The sequence below is a fragment of the Phaseolus vulgaris genome, chromosome 4, assembly GCF_051622355.1.
Source record: "Phaseolus vulgaris cultivar YP4 chromosome 4, ASM5162235v1, whole genome shotgun sequence".
Lineage (NCBI taxonomy): Eukaryota > Viridiplantae > Streptophyta > Magnoliopsida > Fabales > Fabaceae > Phaseolus > Phaseolus vulgaris.
The window spans coordinates 49,580,028-49,601,231 of record NC_143501.1 but is presented as its reverse complement, the minus strand read 5'-3'; the positions used below and the strand labels follow the sequence as shown (position 1 = coordinate 49,601,231).

At 37.4% G+C, this 21,204-nt stretch overlaps 3 protein-coding genes across 3 annotated transcripts; 1 reads left to right on the top strand and 2 right to left on the bottom strand.

Annotated features, from left to right (window-relative positions):
• Positions 1-1,287: 1,287 nt before the first annotated feature.
• On the bottom strand, positions 1,288-2,552 carry LOC150028166 (uncharacterized). The gene has a single exon (XM_090301907.1). The coding sequence runs from the start codon at positions 2,412-2,414 to the stop codon at positions 1,482-1,484; it is 933 nt and encodes a 310-aa protein (XP_090158033.1). The 5' UTR covers positions 2,415-2,552; the 3' UTR covers positions 1,288-1,481.
• Positions 2,553-3,599: 1,047 nt separating this feature from the next.
• On the bottom strand, positions 3,600-5,769 carry LOC150028165 (uncharacterized). Its single transcript, XM_090301660.1, has one exon. It carries the CDS (start codon positions 4,737-4,739, stop codon positions 3,831-3,833), a length of 909 nt encoding a protein of 302 aa, XP_090157786.1. The 5' UTR covers positions 4,740-5,769; the 3' UTR covers positions 3,600-3,830.
• A 9,733-nt stretch (positions 5,770-15,502) lies between these two features.
• LOC137838102 (uncharacterized) lies at positions 15,503-17,270 on the top strand. The gene is made up of 2 exons (XM_090301659.1): positions 15,503-15,650; positions 16,015-17,270. The coding sequence occupies exons 1-2, from the start codon at positions 15,636-15,638 to the stop codon at positions 16,951-16,953; spliced, it is 954 nt and encodes a 317-aa protein (XP_090157785.1). The 5' UTR covers positions 15,503-15,635; the 3' UTR covers positions 16,954-17,270.
• The last annotated feature ends 3,934 nt before the right edge of the window (positions 17,271-21,204 follow it).

The window sequence follows — 21,204 nt, the reverse complement described above, 5'->3', positions numbered from 1 at the left end:
CAACAGGCACAGTGACGAACGTCTGGTGAAAGTTTCAGACCAAAATACCCAAAGAGTAATGCGTAGCATGTCCCAGACCGAGAGTGAATAAAACTGGTTTTCCGAAAAAAAAATGTCCTGGCTTTTCTTCCCTGTATCTTTTTTTTGTTATTTTTTTATGGACGTTCCTCCTCACCTGGGTGCAAACAACATATCAAAGTACTTGTGTGAATTTTTTCAATGCAATACGGACCCAGAATAAAATTGCAGAAAGTAGGGCCAAAATTTCACAAGTATTGGTAGAGGATAGCCTTGGTTTGCACAAAATTTCTTAAAAATTCTGTCGAAATAGTTTTGTCCTGAAATTCCACGTAAGAATCTCCACTGAATTTGGGACAAAACGGGACAAATTTCAGGTCAAACGGATGAGTATTCACCCACGTGGAATTAAACAGTTTCGCACACAAACGAATCTTCCTTTCAGCCCTGGCAGTGATGAATAAAAAATTTATTTCCAATCTTGTGGGACTAATCTGGGGCTCAAATCTCAGCCAAATATCAACAGACACAGTAGCAAGTCCCAGACCGAGAGTGAATAAAACTGGTTTTCCGAAAACAAAATGTCCTGGCTTTTCTTCCCTGTATCTTCTTTTTGTGATTCGTTTATGGACGTTCCTCCTCACCTGGGTGCAAACAACATATCAAAGTACTTGTGGTAATTTTTTCAGCGCTAGACGAACCCAGAATAAAATTGCAAAAAGTAGAGCCAAAAATTGCAGAAGTCAATGGTGTTGAAGTTGGTAATCAATGGTGTGAAGAGTTGGAAGTAGTTCGTAGGGAAGCTAAGAGATTGTTCGAACAGAGATTTAAGGCTACCCACAATCTTGGTGTGAGTCTTGGCCTGGTGGAGTTTAGAGCCCTACCTGTGGAGGTCAGTTTAAGTATGGTCTTTACCTTCTTCGAGGAAGAAGTGAAAGACGATATTTGGTAATGTGGTGGTTCGAAGAGTCCAGATCCAGATGGTTTTAACTTTAACTTTATCAAGAACAGCTGATGCAGTTGTGGTGGCACAAAGAGGGACCAATGGTTTTTAAAGCATATCAGAAGGTCTCTTTTTTTATGTTGAGTTGTGTAATGCACGGATTATGGTTTGGCTTTGATGATTCTGAGGAAAATAGTTCCCTGCAAAGTGCACTTAAGATGGCACTTAAAATGGTTTGGTTTGGCTTTGTTTGAATTTTTATTCACTTAAAAATAAAGTGAATTTTTATTTTTTTTTTCTCAACAATAAATAAATATAAAGACACATAACAAAATCTTTCGTTCTTCATTACACTACACAAAAAGCTATGAATTACTGTGAAGTAATACACTTAAAACGAAAAAACAAAAACAAGAACACCTAGGTTATTTATTTTCTTATATGATGGTGGCTTATTCTGCCCCTACATATTCAAGCTCGTCACTTCATACTAAGAATATATAACAATTTGTTACATTAGTTACCACAATCTCCATCCAAAAAGAATAAATGTCTTTTCAGTCTTCTCAGTGTAATTACCATTACCATTGCCATTGAACTTTCCACCATTGTTAACAGTTCTTGAACTTTTCTGGCTGCCACCATGACGCCGTGCCACAGGAACACTCTCGCTGCTATCACTGTCAGACTGCCAAGTCGTTGTGCTACGTTGCTTCTGGATATTAGCACAGTGTGGGCACAAAGTAGGCTTCCAAATCTTGGTTTTCATGGCTTCCTGAAACAAGTAACGTAATCCAAGAGCAGGGTGTTGCTCAGGCCCCTCCACAGTTACATCCAAATTTCTTTTGATTGCTCGAATCTTTACCACTACAGAAAGACCAACATCTGTTTTATTTCCAGAACAATCATTAATACCACCACTGGTAGCAAAATAGTGCGCCAGAGTCACTGGAAATAACCCGTGATTCTTCCTTTCCACAAGAGTAAGACCTCCTGTGTCTCCACTTCCAAACAAATAAAAATCTGTGTCCGTAGATCTGCCTCCTTCATGAATCTGCCTACCTTTTTCTATCGCTACTGATGTACAACCTTCTCTGACGTGCCTTGCCACGTCGGTCCGTACCTGATCATCTGATTCAGCTGTTCGTACGAGCAATTCATAACCGTACTCTTGGAGTTTTCCATTTTTGTCTGGTGTTATGGTGGCGATTTCTATGAGTACTACACTCGTGGCACCTTCATCTTTACCACCCCTCTTTAATAAGAGTGTGCAAGTTGAATCATCTATGGTGTATAACATGGTCCACTCCTCACTCCAACTTCCGCTGTCTTCTACCTTAAACTGTCTTTCTGACAAGTTAATGGAAAGTTTTCCTTGCTTATAATTGAAAGATTCACCCTCCTTAGCCCCAAAAGTAGTGAGAATACCAACTATGCGAATACTGTTTCCCATCTAAAGGCAAGAAATTAAGAATGGAATGGAGTGGGATGATGAGTTTGAGAGATGATTACATACAAATATGTAGGGTTACTCTCATTACCCAGTTAATGGATGTGGGTAGTTATGTTTTCTCTTCCATGCTTGCTTGCGATGTTAATGGGGGATATTTATTAACGTGTAGAGTACAGAATATTTCCACTTTATCTGCAAAGAGCGTTATTCTTCAGCAGACTAATTCAATTTCACAGCATCTAATTCCTTATTATCACTAGTATTATAAGGGGTACTGAGAATACTTGTTATCAATTGAATATTTGTGTGTTGTTAGTGTAATAATAAAGAAGACGTACTTTGAAAGCTTTTCCCTGCACTGCGTTGCTCTGACCATCTTGATAAGTTTCCTGTGGCTGTCTAGTAACAAGTTATATGGCTTCCTTTTTGTCGTGTTTGTAAATTAGATGGCTTTGTTGAGAGACCCTATACAGTTTTGATGCTGATAACATAACAAGTTCACTGGTGTATCTGAGTTCCAAGAATGTAAGGAAATGTGATTTCTATAGCACTTTATTTTTGTCTGTTTCACTTCTATGTTGCTGTTCTGTTCTCTTACTTTATTCTTCTATATTTTACTACAAATCAATCTTTTATTCTCACATATCACCACATATCAATTATATAATCTAATTTTCTATCTTATGTCCAGTTTTATTCTTCGACATATTATTTCAATGACATGACACCATATTCTCTATCATATTTTCTACTCCACTTGTTCTACTCCAGCTGTTCTGGTCCACATGACACCATAGGTAGGCAATGTTTTGTTTATGGCAACTCAGTTTTTGCAGTTTTGGTTGATGTAAATGGTTTGTGGGGTGGTGGAAAAGGTAAGTGTATGGGTAGTTGAGGGTATTTTGTTACTTGATACGGGTTGAGACATTAATGTTTAAAATATTTTTTTTAATTCATTTAATCTTTGCTGATAAAAAACATTCCATCTTTTTCCATTGATTCTTCTAATGATATGCTTTGAAAGATAACTCAACACATGTTACTGCATTAAAATCATACTCAGTCTAGAACACTGCAAGGCAATAATGAGGGATATAACTTCTTGTTTACATGCTCTTTTCACTTAATATGATGGACTGAAAATCTATTATTGAGAAAGAGAACATAAAAGCATAAGCACTGTAGTAGAATATAAAGACACATAACATTTGATTCTTCATTACACAAACAGCTACAAATTACTGCGAAGTAAATAAAATTAAAACGAAAAAAAAAAACAAGAACACCTCTAGGTTTATTTTCTTTACATGATGGTGGCTTATTCATGCCATACGGCCACTACATATATATGCAATAACGTTACTTCCTACTAAAATACTAAGCAAATTTGGTACATCAGTTATACCACCATCACTATCAAAAAAACATAAATTTATTTTTATTTTCAGTGTAATTACCATTGTCATTGCCAATGAACCTTCCACCATTGTTAACAGTTCTTAAATTATTCTGGCTGCCACCATGACGGCGTGCCACAGGAACACTCTCACTGTCATCACTGTCAGACTGCCAAGTCATCATGCTGCGTTGCTTCTGGATATTGGCGCAATGTGGGCACAAAGTAGGCTTCCAAATCTTGGTTCTCATGGCTTCCTGAAACAAGTAACGTAATCCAAAAGCAGGGTGTTGCTCAGGCCCCTCCACCGTTACATCCAAATTGCCATTGGTTGCTCCAATCTTTACCACTACAGAAAGACCAACATCTGTTTTATTTCTAGAATAATCATTTATACGGCCACTGGAAGCAAAATAGTGTGCCAGAGTCACTGCATGAGCTCGTTCTTCCTCCTTCTTCTTCTTCTGTTCCAAAACGATAAAACTCCCTATGTCTCCAGTCCCGCACAAAATAAAGTGTGTCTCCGTAACGCTGCCTCCTGCCTGAATCTGCTTGCTATAGTCCAGAGTTGATGATGAACCGTCTCCATTGATATCGATCGACCAGTTGGATTGTACCCGAGCATCTGATTCAGTTACATCCAAATCAAAACGGTATACTGGAAAATCTCCTGTTATGCCTGGCATTACGCTGTGGATTTTTATGAGTAAACCCTTGCCATCTTCATCTTTCCTTAAAGTGAGTTTACAAGATGAAACATCTACACCGTATGACATGGTCCACTCCTCACTCCTCTTTTTCAGGATTGCCCTAACTCTTCTTTTTGACAAGTCAATGGAAACTTTTCTTCCCAGCTGATAGTGAAAAGGTTGATCCTCCCCCACCCCAACAGTATTCAGAAGACCAACTCTGCGAATACTGTTTCCCATCTAAAGCCAACAAATTAAGAACGGAAATGGAGTATCTGTGGGATGATGAGTTTGGAGAGATAAGGGTATAGAAATATTTAGGGTTAGTGCATGGGATAGAGTATGCAGAACTCACTTCCCAGTTAATGAATGTGGGTAGTGAGGTAGGTTTTCTCTGCTATGCTTGGTTGGGATGTTAATGGGGATATTTATGAACTCTTTAGTGTGTAGAGTATGGAATCTTTCCACCTTATATGCAAACCAAGCTTTGTTCTAACGCACACTAATTCAATTTCACAGCATCTAATTCCCTATCATGTGTTTCTATCGCACTTTCATGTTTATCTTCTTTATTCATTATGTTGCTTATTTTTACTTTGTTCGATTCTATAACTTTATTGTTTCTTTTTACACAGCAGCAGTGATGCGACTACAGAACAGACCGGTATTACAATCCTTGCACCCTTGCGGATAATATTAACCATGAGCATCCCACCTCCTTACCTCACAACATGCTATAAGTACAACATAACCAAAGAGACAGGAAAAAAGTGCACACAGGTTTGGCACGAGCTTGGCAAGCATAGATAATAATTAGCTGCATAAATTGACACGGCAGTAACTCAAAACATGGGAGGTTCTGAGCAAATGAAGATGGGGGATTCTGCAGAGAAACTGTTGCAGCACACAAACTAAAGGCAATGAGTTGCAAAAGCTGTAACCCGTAGAACATCTTCACAGAAAATCTGCACTGGGTTGCAAACATTCCAGAATTAATTCTGCAGCAGCTGCATTATTTCTGCATAATAACCAACCTTGCACCTGCAGCACCCTTGTTCATGGCTTCACATCCTACAAAACCGCTGCACCTGCATACAGAGAAAACCAACCATCTTCCCCTCCCCTTCTAACCATATGTGCCAGCATAGGCCTTCGGTTTAGAAACACCTCCTTGCAGCAGCTTCAAGCTCCTGGGTCACCTTCACTCTTTTCTTCCTCATTTAATCTAAGTTAAACTACTTTAATTAAAAATAATTTAAAAACTAATAATGAATCAGCATGAGAAATAATCATATTACTATTAAAAGATGAGGTACGAATTTAAATATGATTATCTTATAGTAATGATATCCTGAATGATCTCTTACAAAAAAACAAGCATTTTATACACTTTCTCATTTACAGTATCTAAATATTTTAAAATAAGATATTGATAACTTATTAAAGTATAATAATATGGTTAGAAACCAGTTTTCAAAACATCTATTTAAAGTGCAAGAAATTCACTAATAAATGAAAGAAGTGGAAAAATATCAAGAATCAAATAAGTGGAAAGAATAACAAATGAAATGTTTAAAGACAATGGCACTAAAGAGAAAAGTAGTTTGGAAAATATGAAATAGAACCAGATGCCGCCTCATTATAATACCCAACAATCATTCTTCCTTTCATTTTGAGTGAACAAATTATTATTTTTTTAATCAGAAAAAAATAATACATATTTTTTTTGTTTTTTTTTTCAACAAAGAATTAATAAAATTAAAAGAGGGATACTCTTTAGAGGTGTCACAACTCTTATACAAGAAACCGTTGATTCTAGACCTCCAGAGATCACATACAAGGTTCTCACCTGCAAAAAAGAATGCACTTACATTTCCTAAATAACTACTAAGAACAAAAGCACACTTCGAACAAAGTGCCAAAAAAACTAAACCACACCAAAAGAACAACCAGCAAGAAACAATGTGGTGGCATCAAAACTAGATGGAAGCAAATTTACAATTATCCCAGCCAAAGTCCAAGATTCCCCCAGCAATGCCTAATAACATTGTGACAGCTCCAGCACGCCAATCTTAAAAATGCTAAAAGAACATCCACTCTTCAAAATTTCAGCAAAGGAATTTGAATCTGCACACATAAATATCTGATCAAAAAAACATGTCCCTGCAGCTACGAGACAAACTCCTTCAAAGTTGTTCCTCCAAACACAAAATGTAGCTGCTACGGCCCTATATGATCATGGACCTGGTTTGAAGACAGCAACTTGAAGTACACAAGGTTCCAATTAGGTTTTTTTTTTATCAGCAAATAGCAATGAAATTAAATAAGACCACTTCAGGGGTGGTCCAACCCTTATACAACAAAACAGATTTTCTCAAAGAGCCTTTCCATCTACATATCAACCAAAAGACCTCCTACTCTCTTTCCCATCTCAATCAATAATAAAAGAAACCCAAGAAACAACCTTTTACATAAAAACTAAACAGAATACATACATACCAAGGGTTCAAGACACCAATCAGAGAATGAGAAATTAGCTGACGGTATCTTTGATGAGATCCATGACCAAACCTTAATCTGTGTTAGAGAGAAAATTTCAGTGTGATCAACCACTCCACCTTTAAATAAACAATTATTCCTGTGCCTCCATATCTCACTAACCAACGCAATCCACAGGTTTCCCATAATAAGATTAACTGAAATAGGTGCATCTAGAATCTTAAAATGTTCAAAATGAGACCCAGGATCCATACAATCCACTGATCTTATTCCTAACCAGTTATAACAGAGATTCCAAATTAGCCAAGCAACTCTGCATTCGCAAAACAAATGATTTGTTGTCTCCTCTGACCTCCTACACAAGCAACACAAATTACTCTCGATCTCAATTCCTCTTCTCTCTATATTAACCCTACAAGCAACCTTGTTTTCAATCACTCTCCAAGTTGTGACTTGAGCTGAGGGAAGCGCCTTAATTTTCCAGAAAAATTTATACCTTCTTAAGTCTTCCTCACTACCTTCTCCCCTTAAAAACCCATAAGCGGACTTAACTGAAAACTCAGTTGAATCGCTATCCTTCCAAACCCAACTATCCACTGTTTCTGTCTCTAGTGTCTTATTAGAGATCAACTCTAAAAGTTGACTTTCTTGCTCCTCTTCCCAAGCGAACAGACCCCTTCTCCACCTTAAGTTCCACTTCCACGTCCCGTTTTCCCACAATCCACAATCACATAAAACTGCCTCCTTATTAACAGATAAAGAATATAGCCTTGGAAAAGTGCTCTTCAATTCTTCTGAGACAATCCAATTGTCTGACCAAAACATAATCTCTCTCCCGTTTCCGACCTCCAAATTCAAACGATCTTCAAACTTCCCTCCCCAATCCTCAGACCTCCAGACCTTCCTTAAATCTCTCCACCACAAAGAGACCTTACTTTTATTATCTCGCTGCTCCTTCAAACCTCTCCATCCTCCATACTTAGATTCCAATACCTCCTTCCACAACCCCCTGCTTCTGTTTTCAGGCGCCATATCCATTTTCCCATCAGAGCCAAATTAAACTGTCTGACATTTATAATACCAAGCCCTCCTGCTTCCTTAGGTTTACAAACCTTATCCCATGCCGCCCAGGAAATCTTCCTTCCATCTGACCCCCATCCCCACAAAAAATTCCTCTGCAGACTCACAATCTTCTTTAAAACAATAGACGGAATCTTAAAAAGAGAAAGATAAAACAGTGGTATTGACGACAAGACTGACTTAATTAAACAAATCCTCCCCGCCATCGAGATAAATCTTCCTTTCCACCTGCCTAACCTTTTCTTTACCCTGTTAACCACCTCATCCCAGAACTCACCCCTCTTATGACATCCCCCTACAGGCATCCCCAAATATTTAAAAGGAATGCTCATTACCTCACAATTTAGAATTTTCGCAAAGTGAAGAATCTCCGTCTGCTCCACCCCAATCCCACCAAGTCTACTCTTGGAAAAATTCACCTTAAGACCAGATGCCAATTCAAAACAGTTCAACATAACCTTTAAATTAAAAACACTTTTGCTCTTTGCCTTACAAAAGAACAAAGTGTCATCAGCATACTGAAGCATATTTACTTTTACCGACTTATTTCCAATCTCCAAGCTCTCAATCAAGTCCTTCTCTACTGCAGTTCTAGATACCCCAGCTAACCCTTCGGCCGCAATAAGAAACAAGAATGGAGCTAATGGATCACCTTGTCTCAGCCCTTTCTTCGGAATAAACTCCTTAGTAGGACTCCCGTTTACGAGAATTGACATCGACGCTGATTCCAAGCAAGCTTTAATCCAGGAAATCCACTTTTCACAAAAACCAAGCTTTCCTAGCATATAGTATATAAAATCCCACCTCACAGAGTCATATGCTTTCTCATAATCCACCTTGAAAAACACACAACTTTTCTTCTTCCTTTTCAACTCTTCTAAGGTTTCATTGGCTACCAGAATACTATCCAATAACCCCCTTCCTTGAAGAAAGGCAGATTGCCTAACATCGATAACTTTACTGATCACTTTTTTCAACCTGATAGCCAAAATCTTCGAAACTGTTTTATACACACACCCTACCAATGAAATCGGTCTATAATCATTAAGCTGTTGCGGATTATCATTCTTAGGAATCAAACAGATGAAAGAAGCATTTGAACCCCTAGGCCACTTACCATTGACCATAAAATCATTTACTGCTGAGATAAAATCTTCCTTAAGACAATCCCAACAAAACTTAATGAAACTGAAATTAAAACCGTCAGGACCAGGGCTCTTCGAACCATCACAACTCCAAACAGCATTCTTAACTTCTTCTTCAGAGACAACTCCGACTAGAGACTCATTATCTCCTTTTGATAACGAGGAGAACTGAACATTGTCCAACCTAACCACTGGCTCGGGCTCCCCAACGAATCTAGCCTCGAAAAACTCCCTGACCTTATTCATTACCACCTCCTTCTCCTCACACCATTGACCGTTCACTTCTACCCCGTTAATCCCGTTTCTCATTCTCCTCCATTTCACCGATGAATGGAAAAACTTTGTATTTAAGTCACCTTGTTTCAACCAATTTTTCCTTGCTTTCTGTTGCACAATCGCTTCTTGTTTAAATAAGTTCTGACTTTGTTCAGCCAACAAAAGTCTCCTCTCCTCCCGCCCAAACTCATCTAAAAAACCTTCGTCATCTCTTGAGTCCAACTCTTGAATTTTCTTTTGTAATAAGATACCTTCTTGATTGACATTCCCAAAAACCTCTCTATTCCACTTCTTCAAATCAAGCTTTAACTTCTTCAATTTCTCCTTTAGTACAAACATCCCTCCTCCCAACACTTCATAATTCTGCCATTTGCTCCGAACAAAATCTAAAAATCTTCCATCTCTTTGCCACACATCTAGACTTCTGAAAGGTTTCGGCCCCCAATCTACCGATGTTGTTTGGAGCACTATGGCACAATGATCAGAAACTGATCTACTGAGTACTAAATGTTTACTGTTCGGCCATACATCCAACCATTCCCTTGAAACAAGAATCCTGTCAATTCTGCTCTTAATCGTACCATTCGGCTTGTACCAAGTAAACTTTCTTCCAACCATCGGGATATCCAACAATTCTGTACTTTCAATAAAACCATTGAACCCCTTGATTTCTCTACTATAATCTGATACTGAAACTGTGCTTTTTCTCTCCTCCTTCCTTCTAATTGAATTGAAATCCCCAACAACACACCACACCCTGTTTTGTTGTCTCTTCCTGATCTCACTAATCTCCTCCCATACCTCATTCCGTGCTTTCAACGAACCGGAGCTATACACATTCACTATCGTAAGTTGTACCCCATCTCCTGCTTTCCAAACTCCTTCAATAACCGAATAAGCTTTTCCATTAAAAAATCCCGTCATATCAAAACTGCTTCTTCTCCACATAGTAATAATTCCTCCTGCATTATTAACTGCCCCATTCTCTAACCATTCAATTTCGTTTGAACCCCACAAATAATAACATAGCTCCTTGCTAATCTCTGAGCACTTTGTCTCCTGTAGGCATACCATTCCAACCTCCTCTTTTCTAATCAAGTCTCTTAAGTATGTTCTTTTCGTGCTTCCACCAATCCCCCTTATATTCATACTAATTAGACTCATCATCTAAAACATTATTCTCCATCTGACAACATCTGTAGTCCCGACTCTCCAAGGTACTCAGTCTATTTAAAACTACCTCTTCTTCTTTTAACAACGTGAAACCCATCTCCTTACCAGATTTCCACGCCCTCTTGATTTCACCCTGTTCATCTTTTAATCTCAACATTTTTCTATATTTTCTAACATCTCTAACTGAGATAGAAATTTCTGACCTTAAACCCTTTAACGAATTTGACTTAGATAATCTTTCAACCAACGGTGACTTTCCATCTCTTAGAATCGATATATCGCCTACCCCTCCTCCGATATTGTCCAACAACCTCCCTACCGGACAACTAGCAGAAATTAACTCCATCCCACACATCTTATTCTTTGGTGTAATTTCCACCACAGCTCTATCATCAACATCCGTGACCATTGCGCCCCGTACTAGCCCCATCGTACTCATCTTTTCCGTAACTTTTGTTGTCTCGTCGTCTACCTCGCACACAACGATCCCTTCGACGTCCGCAATCATTGCACCCTGTACTGACCCCTCCATGCTCAACTCTTTCGTAACTTTTGTTGTCTCGTCGTCTGTCTCGCACTCGACGGTCTCTTTGCTTCCTTGATCAAACCTTCTCAACTCACCTTCTTCCTCATCAAGCTGTCCAGCCTCTTCGAACTCGCGACCACCGTTCACCTCCACGTCGCTGATTCCCTTCGTATCACCGCCCCGCTTTGAGCTCTCGCTGGCGCCACCCCCCGCGACGCACCATGGCGTTCCAGGCTCGCAAAAGCCAGTACCAGTGTACGTCGTCGCCGTCGCCTGCGTTTCTGGAGCGACCCGTGCTCCTTCACCACCGCCCATCACCGTTCCCACGTCGGTCGGCGCTCCAGACGCCGTGAATTTCTTCCCCGCGTCGCCCACCTTCGACTGTGATTGAGAAGGGATGCCGACGACTTTCTCCACTGCAGCTAGCTTCTCCGTCGACGTCTCCACCCTTTCTTCTCTCCCTACCTCTCCGTCGCACCCTCGAAAGTCATCGAGGATTCCGCCGCCGCCGCCTCCGCCTTCCACCATGTTCTCCACTCTTTCCATTCCAAACCCTAGTTGCATTGCCACGTCAGCAATTGGGTCTGAAATTGGGTCAGAAATTAGGGTTTCCCCTACCCAACTTTCTGCACTCAATTGGGCTTGAACCGGCCCACTGCAGATTAGGTCATCTGCCCATCCCCCAACAATATTCCCAACTGTAGCCGTTCCACTATTATTCTCTACTAATATATTATTTTGTGCCTCCCTTTTTTCCAAGTTGATAATCCCCTCTTTCCTTGGTTCCAACATACTATCATTGTGACTCTTTCCAACAGAAATAATTCCTCCATTAATGCATGTTCCGCCTTTTGAATTTTCTCCCTCTTCTGCCGGATACTGAACAGTCGTCTCCTCCCTTCTCCTCTCTCCTTGTCTACCATCATGATCTGAGTACTCAAACTCTGATAAAACTTCACCTATGCTGGAGTCGAATTGTGCTTCCGATTCATCCTCTGAAGCCACCCCCCACTTGTGAAATGGAAATCCAAGTGAAGAAACAGGGAAAATTTCTTCCTCGAAAAAAACCTGACATAACCTATCATTTATCTTCATTGATTTCGCCTGACTTACCTCCATGCCCAAAGGGATTCTAATACACAACCTTGCATATTCTAACACCTCCTTAGAAATTGTTCTTTCATCAACCTCTACGAGCTTGCCTAAAAGAGACCCAATGCGTTCAAAACATTGGTTGCTCCAAAGAGCCAACGGTATACCCCTGCATCGGAACCAAACTATCTTCTCAGAGACCGCAAAAGAGTCATCCCATGGAACAATTGACTCAAAAAATCCTTCAAACCATTCTTTGTTGTCTGCAATCAACCTCTTAATTTGTCCCTCTTCTTCACTTGATAGTAACACAAACATTCCTCCTAAGATTCTCACCCTTACTGAATTAAAACCTCCCAAAATAAAATTCTCTTTGATTTTTTGCACATCCGCTGCCCTTAACATTTTCCCAATGAAGCATCTCTCCAACCAAAATGACGTCTCCGCATTAACTCTAACATGTGGCAAAACAACATCTTCTTCCTTCTGAACGCGACCAGCTTTTCCACCCATAACTACTTGTGCATAAGAGCACTGTTGATTCTTCTGTTTCCAGACTTTTCGATGTAAAGTCGGACTCCGCGGAATGTGCAATAACTTCTCTCGCCTTCTGTATTTCGGTTTGTTTGCCTGAAGCTTCCATGTACCAATCCAAATGGAATCAAGCTGTTTTTCCAAAGCATACTCATCCTTAACTTCATGAAATTTGACAAAACCGAAACGTTTTTTCCTGGCATTTAACTTTCTAGAAATGAAGACGTCTACAACCCTTCCCCAATGTTGAAAAACTCTCCATAAATCTTTTTCTTGAAAATCATTTGGAAAATTAGTGAAAAAGAAAGAAGCTTCTGCCATCACCCTCAAACTTCTCCCACTCTCTCTCCGCTCTCTCTCCTTAAGCCTTGCAGTACATTGACTAAATACAAGGTTCCAACTAGGTGCAGCCCCATAAGAACCACACCTCTGTTACAACCCCATAACATCCTGCCGAATCCTGCTCCAAAATTGTTGACCCAGTTGTCCATCCTTTGCTACATAAACTTGGGTCTAAAAACCTTGAATGATAACATCTTCGGACCACCGCTTACTCTTCCATCTACCTTCTGAGATCTTTTCGCACTTCATTCACCCTTTATAGGATTAATGCGCTGCTCCCCGCCAACTGTACCTGCACCAGTAAAAAAAACAAAACAACATTTCCCACCTCTCAAACTGAACCAAGAAGAACATAAAAACCCATAACCTTGACCTTGAGTGAAATAGGCAATATTTATTACAACATCCAACCAATAATACAAAAAATCTTAAAGCTTGTACTGGTACCTGTAATATTTATGCAGCAGGTTATGAAAAATTAAAAAACACCTTTATTCACTTAATTAGTTACCATGTTAATACAGGTTACAGGTGATAGGATCCAATCGGAAAAGGAGAACATAACTCTCTTTTCTTTATGTTTCAACCATATCCATGATTGTACTTGTGTCATGGTAAAAATCTCCTCTGCGTCTATCTTTGCTTGGTTAAAGATAACTTTGTTTCTATGCTTCCATATACACCATACTATTAAGACCCATAGGCTTTTCCATAACATATTGACTTCCTTGTTAAAGCACATACAAGAGAATTGTTCAAAATGATTAATCATCTCATTGTGGTTCACAGAACAAATTCCCATCCAGCTGAAGCACATGTTCCAAACTTTACATGATTCCCTACATGAAAGGAGGGTGTGTGCAATTGTCTCCTCTTCCCTTCCACATAAAATGCATAAAGTATCTCCTAATGACACTCCTCTTTTGTGCAAATTCTGTTTTGTCACTAACCTATTCGAGAAAGCTCTCCACACATAGAACATGGTTGAGGGCATGACCTTTAAACTCCAAAGAGAACCAAACACTGATACCCCCAGGCCCATGGTTACCTAACTTATTATAAGTAGATTTTACCGAAAAAGTATATGATGGAGGATCGTTCCATAACCTTGAATCTTCTTTATCAGGTTGTAATGACACCTGTGCTAATATAGACATAAAATCCTCTATCATAGTTTTTTTCCATTCAAATCACTCTCTTCTCCAACTGAATTTCCACTCCCACCCATCTGAGTTCCAACTTCCAAAACAATCAATGGATTTGTCTTTAAGCTCAGAGTTATTATATATTCTTTCATATCTTACTTTGAGTTGTCCATTGGCTAGCCATTCATCTTCCCAAAATTTGACCTTCCCCCGATCCTACTTTCCAAAACATATTCTGATTGAACCAGTTGTCTCCTTTGTCTGAAATACTAACTTTGAATAAATCTATCCACCATCTAGATGTGAACCTATTTCTTTTCGGTACATAAGAGTTTGACAACCATGTCAAACCATACTTAGATTCTAATACCTCCTTCCAAAGTCCAACAAAGAATAATGAATAAATTATGATTCTAACCAGCAAAAAACAAACTTTCAATTGCGCCAAAGTAATGATAGATAAAAAAAAAGAGCACCAAACAAGTGAAGAAGACAATAAAAGTGTGATAGAAAAGGATAGAGAATTAGATGCTATGCAAATTAAATAATCTGCTGAAGAATAAGGCTTCCTTTGCCGGCCATATGCAAGATTCTATGCCTTTACATTGTGGACCAAAGAGTCTACACTCTCTGTTAATAAATCTCCCTTCCTATGAACATCCTCATCAGCATGCAGAATATAAGGTGTTAGAAAACCACTGCACCTAAAACTAATGGACCAAGCCCAGGATAAGAAAAAAACGATGCCGCTAAAAGACAAGTAGCCACTGCATCCACAACAGATTTGTGCTTTTGTGACCAAAAAATCTTCTTTGCCCATCTAGTGTTAGTGCTCTTTTACAATGAGAAAATGTTTTTTTTTATCTACTCATTATCGTTTATTTATGTGTTTTTGTATACAAGAAAAGAAAAATTGAAGTCATTAGGAAATTGGTTGTAACCCTCCATGTCAATTTCTTAAACCTGCTGTGAGAAATCAAACAAGCATATTAAAAAGACAAAAAGAAACAATAAAGTTAAAGAATCAAACAAAGTTAAAATGAACAACATAGGATAAAGATGGAAGTGCGATAGAAACACATGATAGGGAATTAGATGCTGTGAAATTGAATTATTGTGCGTTAGAACAAAGCTTGGTTTGCATATAAGGTGGAAACATTCTATACTCTACACACTGAAGAGTTAATAAATATCCCCATTAACATCCCAACCAAGCATAGCAGAGAAAACCTACCTACCTCGGTACCCACATATACTAACTGGAAACCGAGTAATAGGATTATTTTTTAAAGGCGGAGTTATAAATTATTTCAAGATTTTCTCTATGGTTCAATTGAAGGTTTGTTCTTGTATATCTATTAAATATTCTTCTGTTTTTTTCTGACTAGTGTATTGATCTTTTAGTTTGTCTTTATTATTATTAATTGTGCTGTGTTTGTTTTATGACAAGATAATTTTTTAGCATTTATGTGAAAGACGTTTTGAGGTTAAGTTATGATGATTTTTAACAGATTATCTTTGTCTAAGGTAAATGGGTTGGATCAAGTGATTCTATATTACTTGATTGGTGATAAAAAAAAAAACTGAGTTCTCCATACTCTGTCCCATACACTAACCCTACATATTTATATACCATCATCTCTCCAACTTCATCATCCCACAGATATACTCCTTTAATTCCATTCTTAATTTCTTGCCTTTAGATGGGAAACAGTATTCGCACAGTTGGTCTTCTCAATGCTCCTGGGGTGAGGCACGGAGTACCTTTTCATCATCAGTTGGGAAGAGATGGTTTCATTCACTTGTCAGAAAGAGAGCTTAAGATAACACGCGGTGAAAGTTGGAGTGAGAAGTGGACCATGTCATATACTTTAGGTCCTTCAACTTCTATACTAAGTTTTACGAGAAGTGGTAAAGGTAAAGGTGCCACGGGTTTATTCATAAAACTCTTAAGTGTAATACCAGAACAAAATGGAAAATTTTCACGGTATGGTTATGAGTTGGACGTAGAAACAGTTCCTAATTCAGATGCTCTGGTACGTACCCGCTCGTCGAACCACGTCGTAGCAAGTTGTTCACCAGCAACTTTTGAGCATGGCAAGCAGATTCATGAAGGAAGAATTACGGAGACAGATTTGTATTTGTTTGGAACAGAAGACATAAGAGGTCTTACTGTTTTGGAAAAGAGGAAGAATATGAATGAAGAAGAACCTCATGCAGTGACTCTCGCACACTATTTTGCTTACAGTGGCTGTATTGATCATATTTCTAGAAATAGAAGAGAAGTTGGTCTTTCTGTAATAGTAAAGATTGGAGCAACCAATGGCAATTTGGATATAACGGTCGAGGGCCCTGACGAACACAGTTCTGCTGGATTACGTTTCATGTTTAAAACAGTCATGAGAGTCAAGATTTGGAAGCCTAATTTATGCCTACACTGTGCCGTAATCAACAACGACAAAACCTGCGATGAGTTTCCCTTTAGTGGTAATGCTTTTTTTTCCCATCATATTGTTATGACCCCCAAACAATTGCAATCGCAGATTAATATTCGCAATCAATTGCAATCAATGGGAGATGAATTGCCACAATCAATTGCAATCAATTGGAGATTAATTCCCGCAATCAATTGCAATCAATGAGAGGTTAATTACCATTAATTGTATTTATTATTGTTGTCTCCTAGAACCACTATATACAGTGGCTTCCTTCAAGCAATGTAACACACTACAAACAAGCAACACATACAAGCAACACATACTTGCTTCCTCTCTCTTTCTGTTCTTGGGTGTAAGTGTTTAACCCATATAGAGAGGATTTGTTTTAGGGCTATTTATCTATTAGCCTGAGAGGAATTCATTGTACTTCCAGTATCATTATAGTGAAAGTTTTGGCTCTCTTGCCGGTGGTTTTTTACCTCTATTTAAAGGGGTTTTCCACCTAAAAATTCTGGTATCATTCTCACTTTACTTGTTACTTTAATTTCTCATAATCTTTGGTTGAAATTATCACGCTTCCGCACACGATATCCTACAGTTTATTTGATCAATGGTTCTGATAATTCATTTCCCATGGTTGGTTCTGATGTAAAGTTTATGATGGTGTCAAAATATCATCCATAGTCCTCCTTTTATGTGATTAGTGCGGGAGGTAATGAGGTATGCATGAGGATCATGACACCAAAAGTAATCTGAACAATATTTAGATTTTATGTAGAAACATATCTTAATAATTAGATGTCTTTTTTTTCACGAATTCTATATCAGAAACCCACCATCTGTTTTTACCCCATCCCTTCACATCTGCCCTTCTAAGAACAACTTTTTATACATATGTAGAATAGTTGAAAACTGTAACCATGGAGAGGGAGATAGAGAGAGAGTGGCACTATGTGAAGAAGAGAAGTTTTGGGTCAAGTGTTAATTTTTTTCTTTACAAATTTTCCTATGGAATAGGAAAGAAGGACATGTGGAGAGTGTTTTAAAGATGAGTGTTGATTTTTCTCAACAAGTATAATGAATCAACCGTAATATAGTACTATTTAAAGTACGAATGTCGAATCCACATAGAACAATTCTAATCAAGATGTTATGAAATAAAACTCATTAAGTATAGAAAACAACTTTGAACACTTTTTCATGACCAAGTTAACACTTTTACCAATAATAACTCAATGTTTAAGATGTGATTCAAAAAGAAACGAAACAAACTTATCAAATATTGATAAAAATATTTGGGATTGAATTGTGTCTATCTCTATCATCTATATTTTGAAATAATACAATATATAATACTCAAAACTAGTTATTCTTGATGCTTAATTTAAAGTCATTCACCTTGATTTCTCACTAATGAAATTCATAAGATGATTTCTCAAACTCTAATTCCTCATATATGTAACAAATCATCCAACTTTATGAACAGGATTATGATGCAATTAATAACCTGAAATTTATTCCTAGCATTACAAGTTATCAAGTATCTTCGTCTATTTCATATCCCTAAAAATACTTTCCACTTAAATTTAAGGGTCAAAATCAAGACTCTATTGATTGGATAGAATCAAGCAATAAGCATGAAACGAAAATACTAAGAACAAATAGAAAAGGAAATATTATATATATATATATATATCACAAGAATACATTTGATCATAGTAGATTACATTCAATCCCAAGTTTGAAAGCACTTAACTACTCATGATAGCTTCTTCCATCTTCATTCTTGATCTGGATTGCATAAGAAAAGCTTATCTGAGCAAATTCTTCTCCTAAGAAGAGAGTTTTCTTCTTCTTCTCTCACTAACTTCTCTCTAAAATCCTCTATTCTTTGCCCCTGTTTTTATTCTGTTCTAGAATTTATTTAATGAAATTTAGCTTAAGCGAACCAGTCTAGCTTAAGCTAGATCATTCAATGTTGTTTTAGCTTGGGCGAGCAATTCTAGCCTGAGCTTGATTAGAATTGCACCATTAATTTAATCTGGACTAAGCTAAATCTTCTAACTTGAGCAAGATGCTTCCTTTAAATTTTCCTTCTTTACTCGTTCTTGTGATCCAATTAAATCTTTGCTTTCTTTCTTTTAATGCTTCATATTCATTTGAAATTTACACAAAAATTGAGATTAAATTTCTTCATTTGTTTCATGGTTCAAAATACATAATTGGATTCAATAATTCTCTTATTAGGGTAATTTTCTGAATTAAGCAACAAATAAGTTCCAAAGTGTTCAATTTTCTCAATTATAAATACTACACATTGGCACTTATCAATTTTCCCCCAAACTAGAATCTTGCTTCCCCTCAAGCAAAGTAATTGAATCCTAAAAATTAAGAGTTCATTCCTCCCTAAAATCCTTAGAAATCAAATTTGTAGTTCGATATCAGGACAACTTCATGAAAAGAGCACAGGATAAATCAACAAAAATTTATGGTGTTTCCTATCAATTCAAACCAAGACAGTATAAGAATATATTCAATTTCCAAGGTAAACAATTGTTATTCTTTACTGAGAATCAAACTAAGGAATTTCTCTCTTAATTCCTCACTAGTAAGTGTTTCCCCTCTCATTTCACTGATTTCCAAGCTAAGTTAAGGTTGTCCTTCATTTCCAGTTGACTACAAACACTTTTACAAACATAAATCTTGATGTTTTTTTCAAGTTGTAATGAGGTTGGGTTTCAAAGAAAATTTGGTTTTTCTAGGATAACAAAATGCACACTTAACAAAAGAATAGCATATTTGCAATTCAATTTCTAATTGTGTTATCTATTATCCCTTCCATAAGATTCATCCACACGATTTCCCTTTTTATTCTTGTAATCCCCTTTTCTTTTCTTTTTTCTTTTTTTTTCTTTTTTTCCATTTTTTTAGAAAAGAGAATGAGAATGTGGATTATTTTGTAATCTCCCTTTTTTCTTTCTTTTTTTTCATTCTCAAGATCCCAGCAACCACAACAAACCCAATTCTTCTAATTATAGAAATTTGAATTGCAGTTATGCTTTCTTTTTGATAGCATACCAAAGGGTAAAACAATATATGTATATAAGAAGCTAGGGTGCAATAAAACAAATTTCAGCTCAAAAATTGTTATTTTTCTACATATTTCATTATATATTGCAAAGGTTAGTTGTTTGGCCCTGAGTTTTCTCACATCCATCTCTAATAAACATGCCTCAATCATCTCCATGTTTGTTTTTATGATGCAAATTGACTAGAAAGTTAGGCAACCTCAATTTAACTCTTTACCAGTGAAAGTCTCTCAAACTGTTTTAAGGAGGTTTCACACTCCTTTTATACATTACTATCCTTTCTCAATTTGAGTGATGGTTTCAACCACAATTTTTTCAAATTTAGTCCTTAATCAATCCATATTTTTTTTATTAATTTTTAATTTAACTTTTTATTTTTTTGAAAAATAAAATCAACAAAGGTAACAAAACAACATAAAACTAAAATGTGGATTGGGTTGCCTCCCAGTAAGCACTCTTTTAACGTCATATAATTTGACATCTGTTTATTTAAGGGTCATCTAAAAGGATTATCGTAGTGAGGTTTTCTTGTTCATTACCCAAGTAAGGTTTTACCCTTTGACCATTTACTATCCATCGTTCATGTGATTCTGAATCTTCTAATTCTATTGCTCCATAAGCCTTCACTTCTTTCACCACATAAGATCCTAACCATTTAGATTTTAACTTCCCAAGAAAGAGTCTTAATCTAGAATTAAATAGTAGCACATATTGACCAGGATGAAAATTTCTTTCCACGATCCTCTTGTCATGATATTTTTTTTGTGCGTTCTTTATAAAGTTTTGAAGAACCGTATGCATTTAACCCCATCTCTTCAAGTTCCTGGATTTGAAGTTTTCTCTTTTCCCCTGCTGCTTTGACATCTAAATTTAATGTTTTTAATGCCCAATATGCTTTATGTTCCAATTCCACCAGAAGATGACAAGCCTTCTCCTAAATAAGTTGAAATGGGGAAAGGCCAGTAGGCGTTTTAAACGTTGTTCTATATGCCCACAGAGCTTCATCAAGTTTGATTGACCAATCTTTCCTTAATGCAGTCACTGTTTTCTCTAATATTTTCTTGATTTCTCTGTTAGAAACTTCTGCTTGCCCATTCGTTTGTGGATAGTAGGTTGATGCTACTTTATGACTAACCCTATAATGCTCTAACACTTTCTTCAACTGGTATTACAAAAATGAGATCCACCGTCACTTATCAATACTCTTGGAGTGTCAAATGCTGTAAAAAATATTCCTTTTAAGAAATTTAATGACTGTCTTGGAATCTGCATGTTGTGCTGGAATTGCTTTCATCCATCTAGAAACATACTCAACTGCCACTAGTATATATTCATTTGAAAAATAAGATGGCAAAGGCCCTAGAAA

Coding starts and splice junctions, on each gene's coding strand:
- LOC150028166 (XM_090301907.1), bottom strand. CDS start 2,414: ATGGGAAACAGTATTCGCATAGTTGGTATTCTCACTACTTTTGGGGCT.
- LOC150028165 (XM_090301660.1), bottom strand. CDS start 4,739: ATGGGAAACAGTATTCGCAGAGTTGGTCTTCTGAATACTGTTGGGGTG.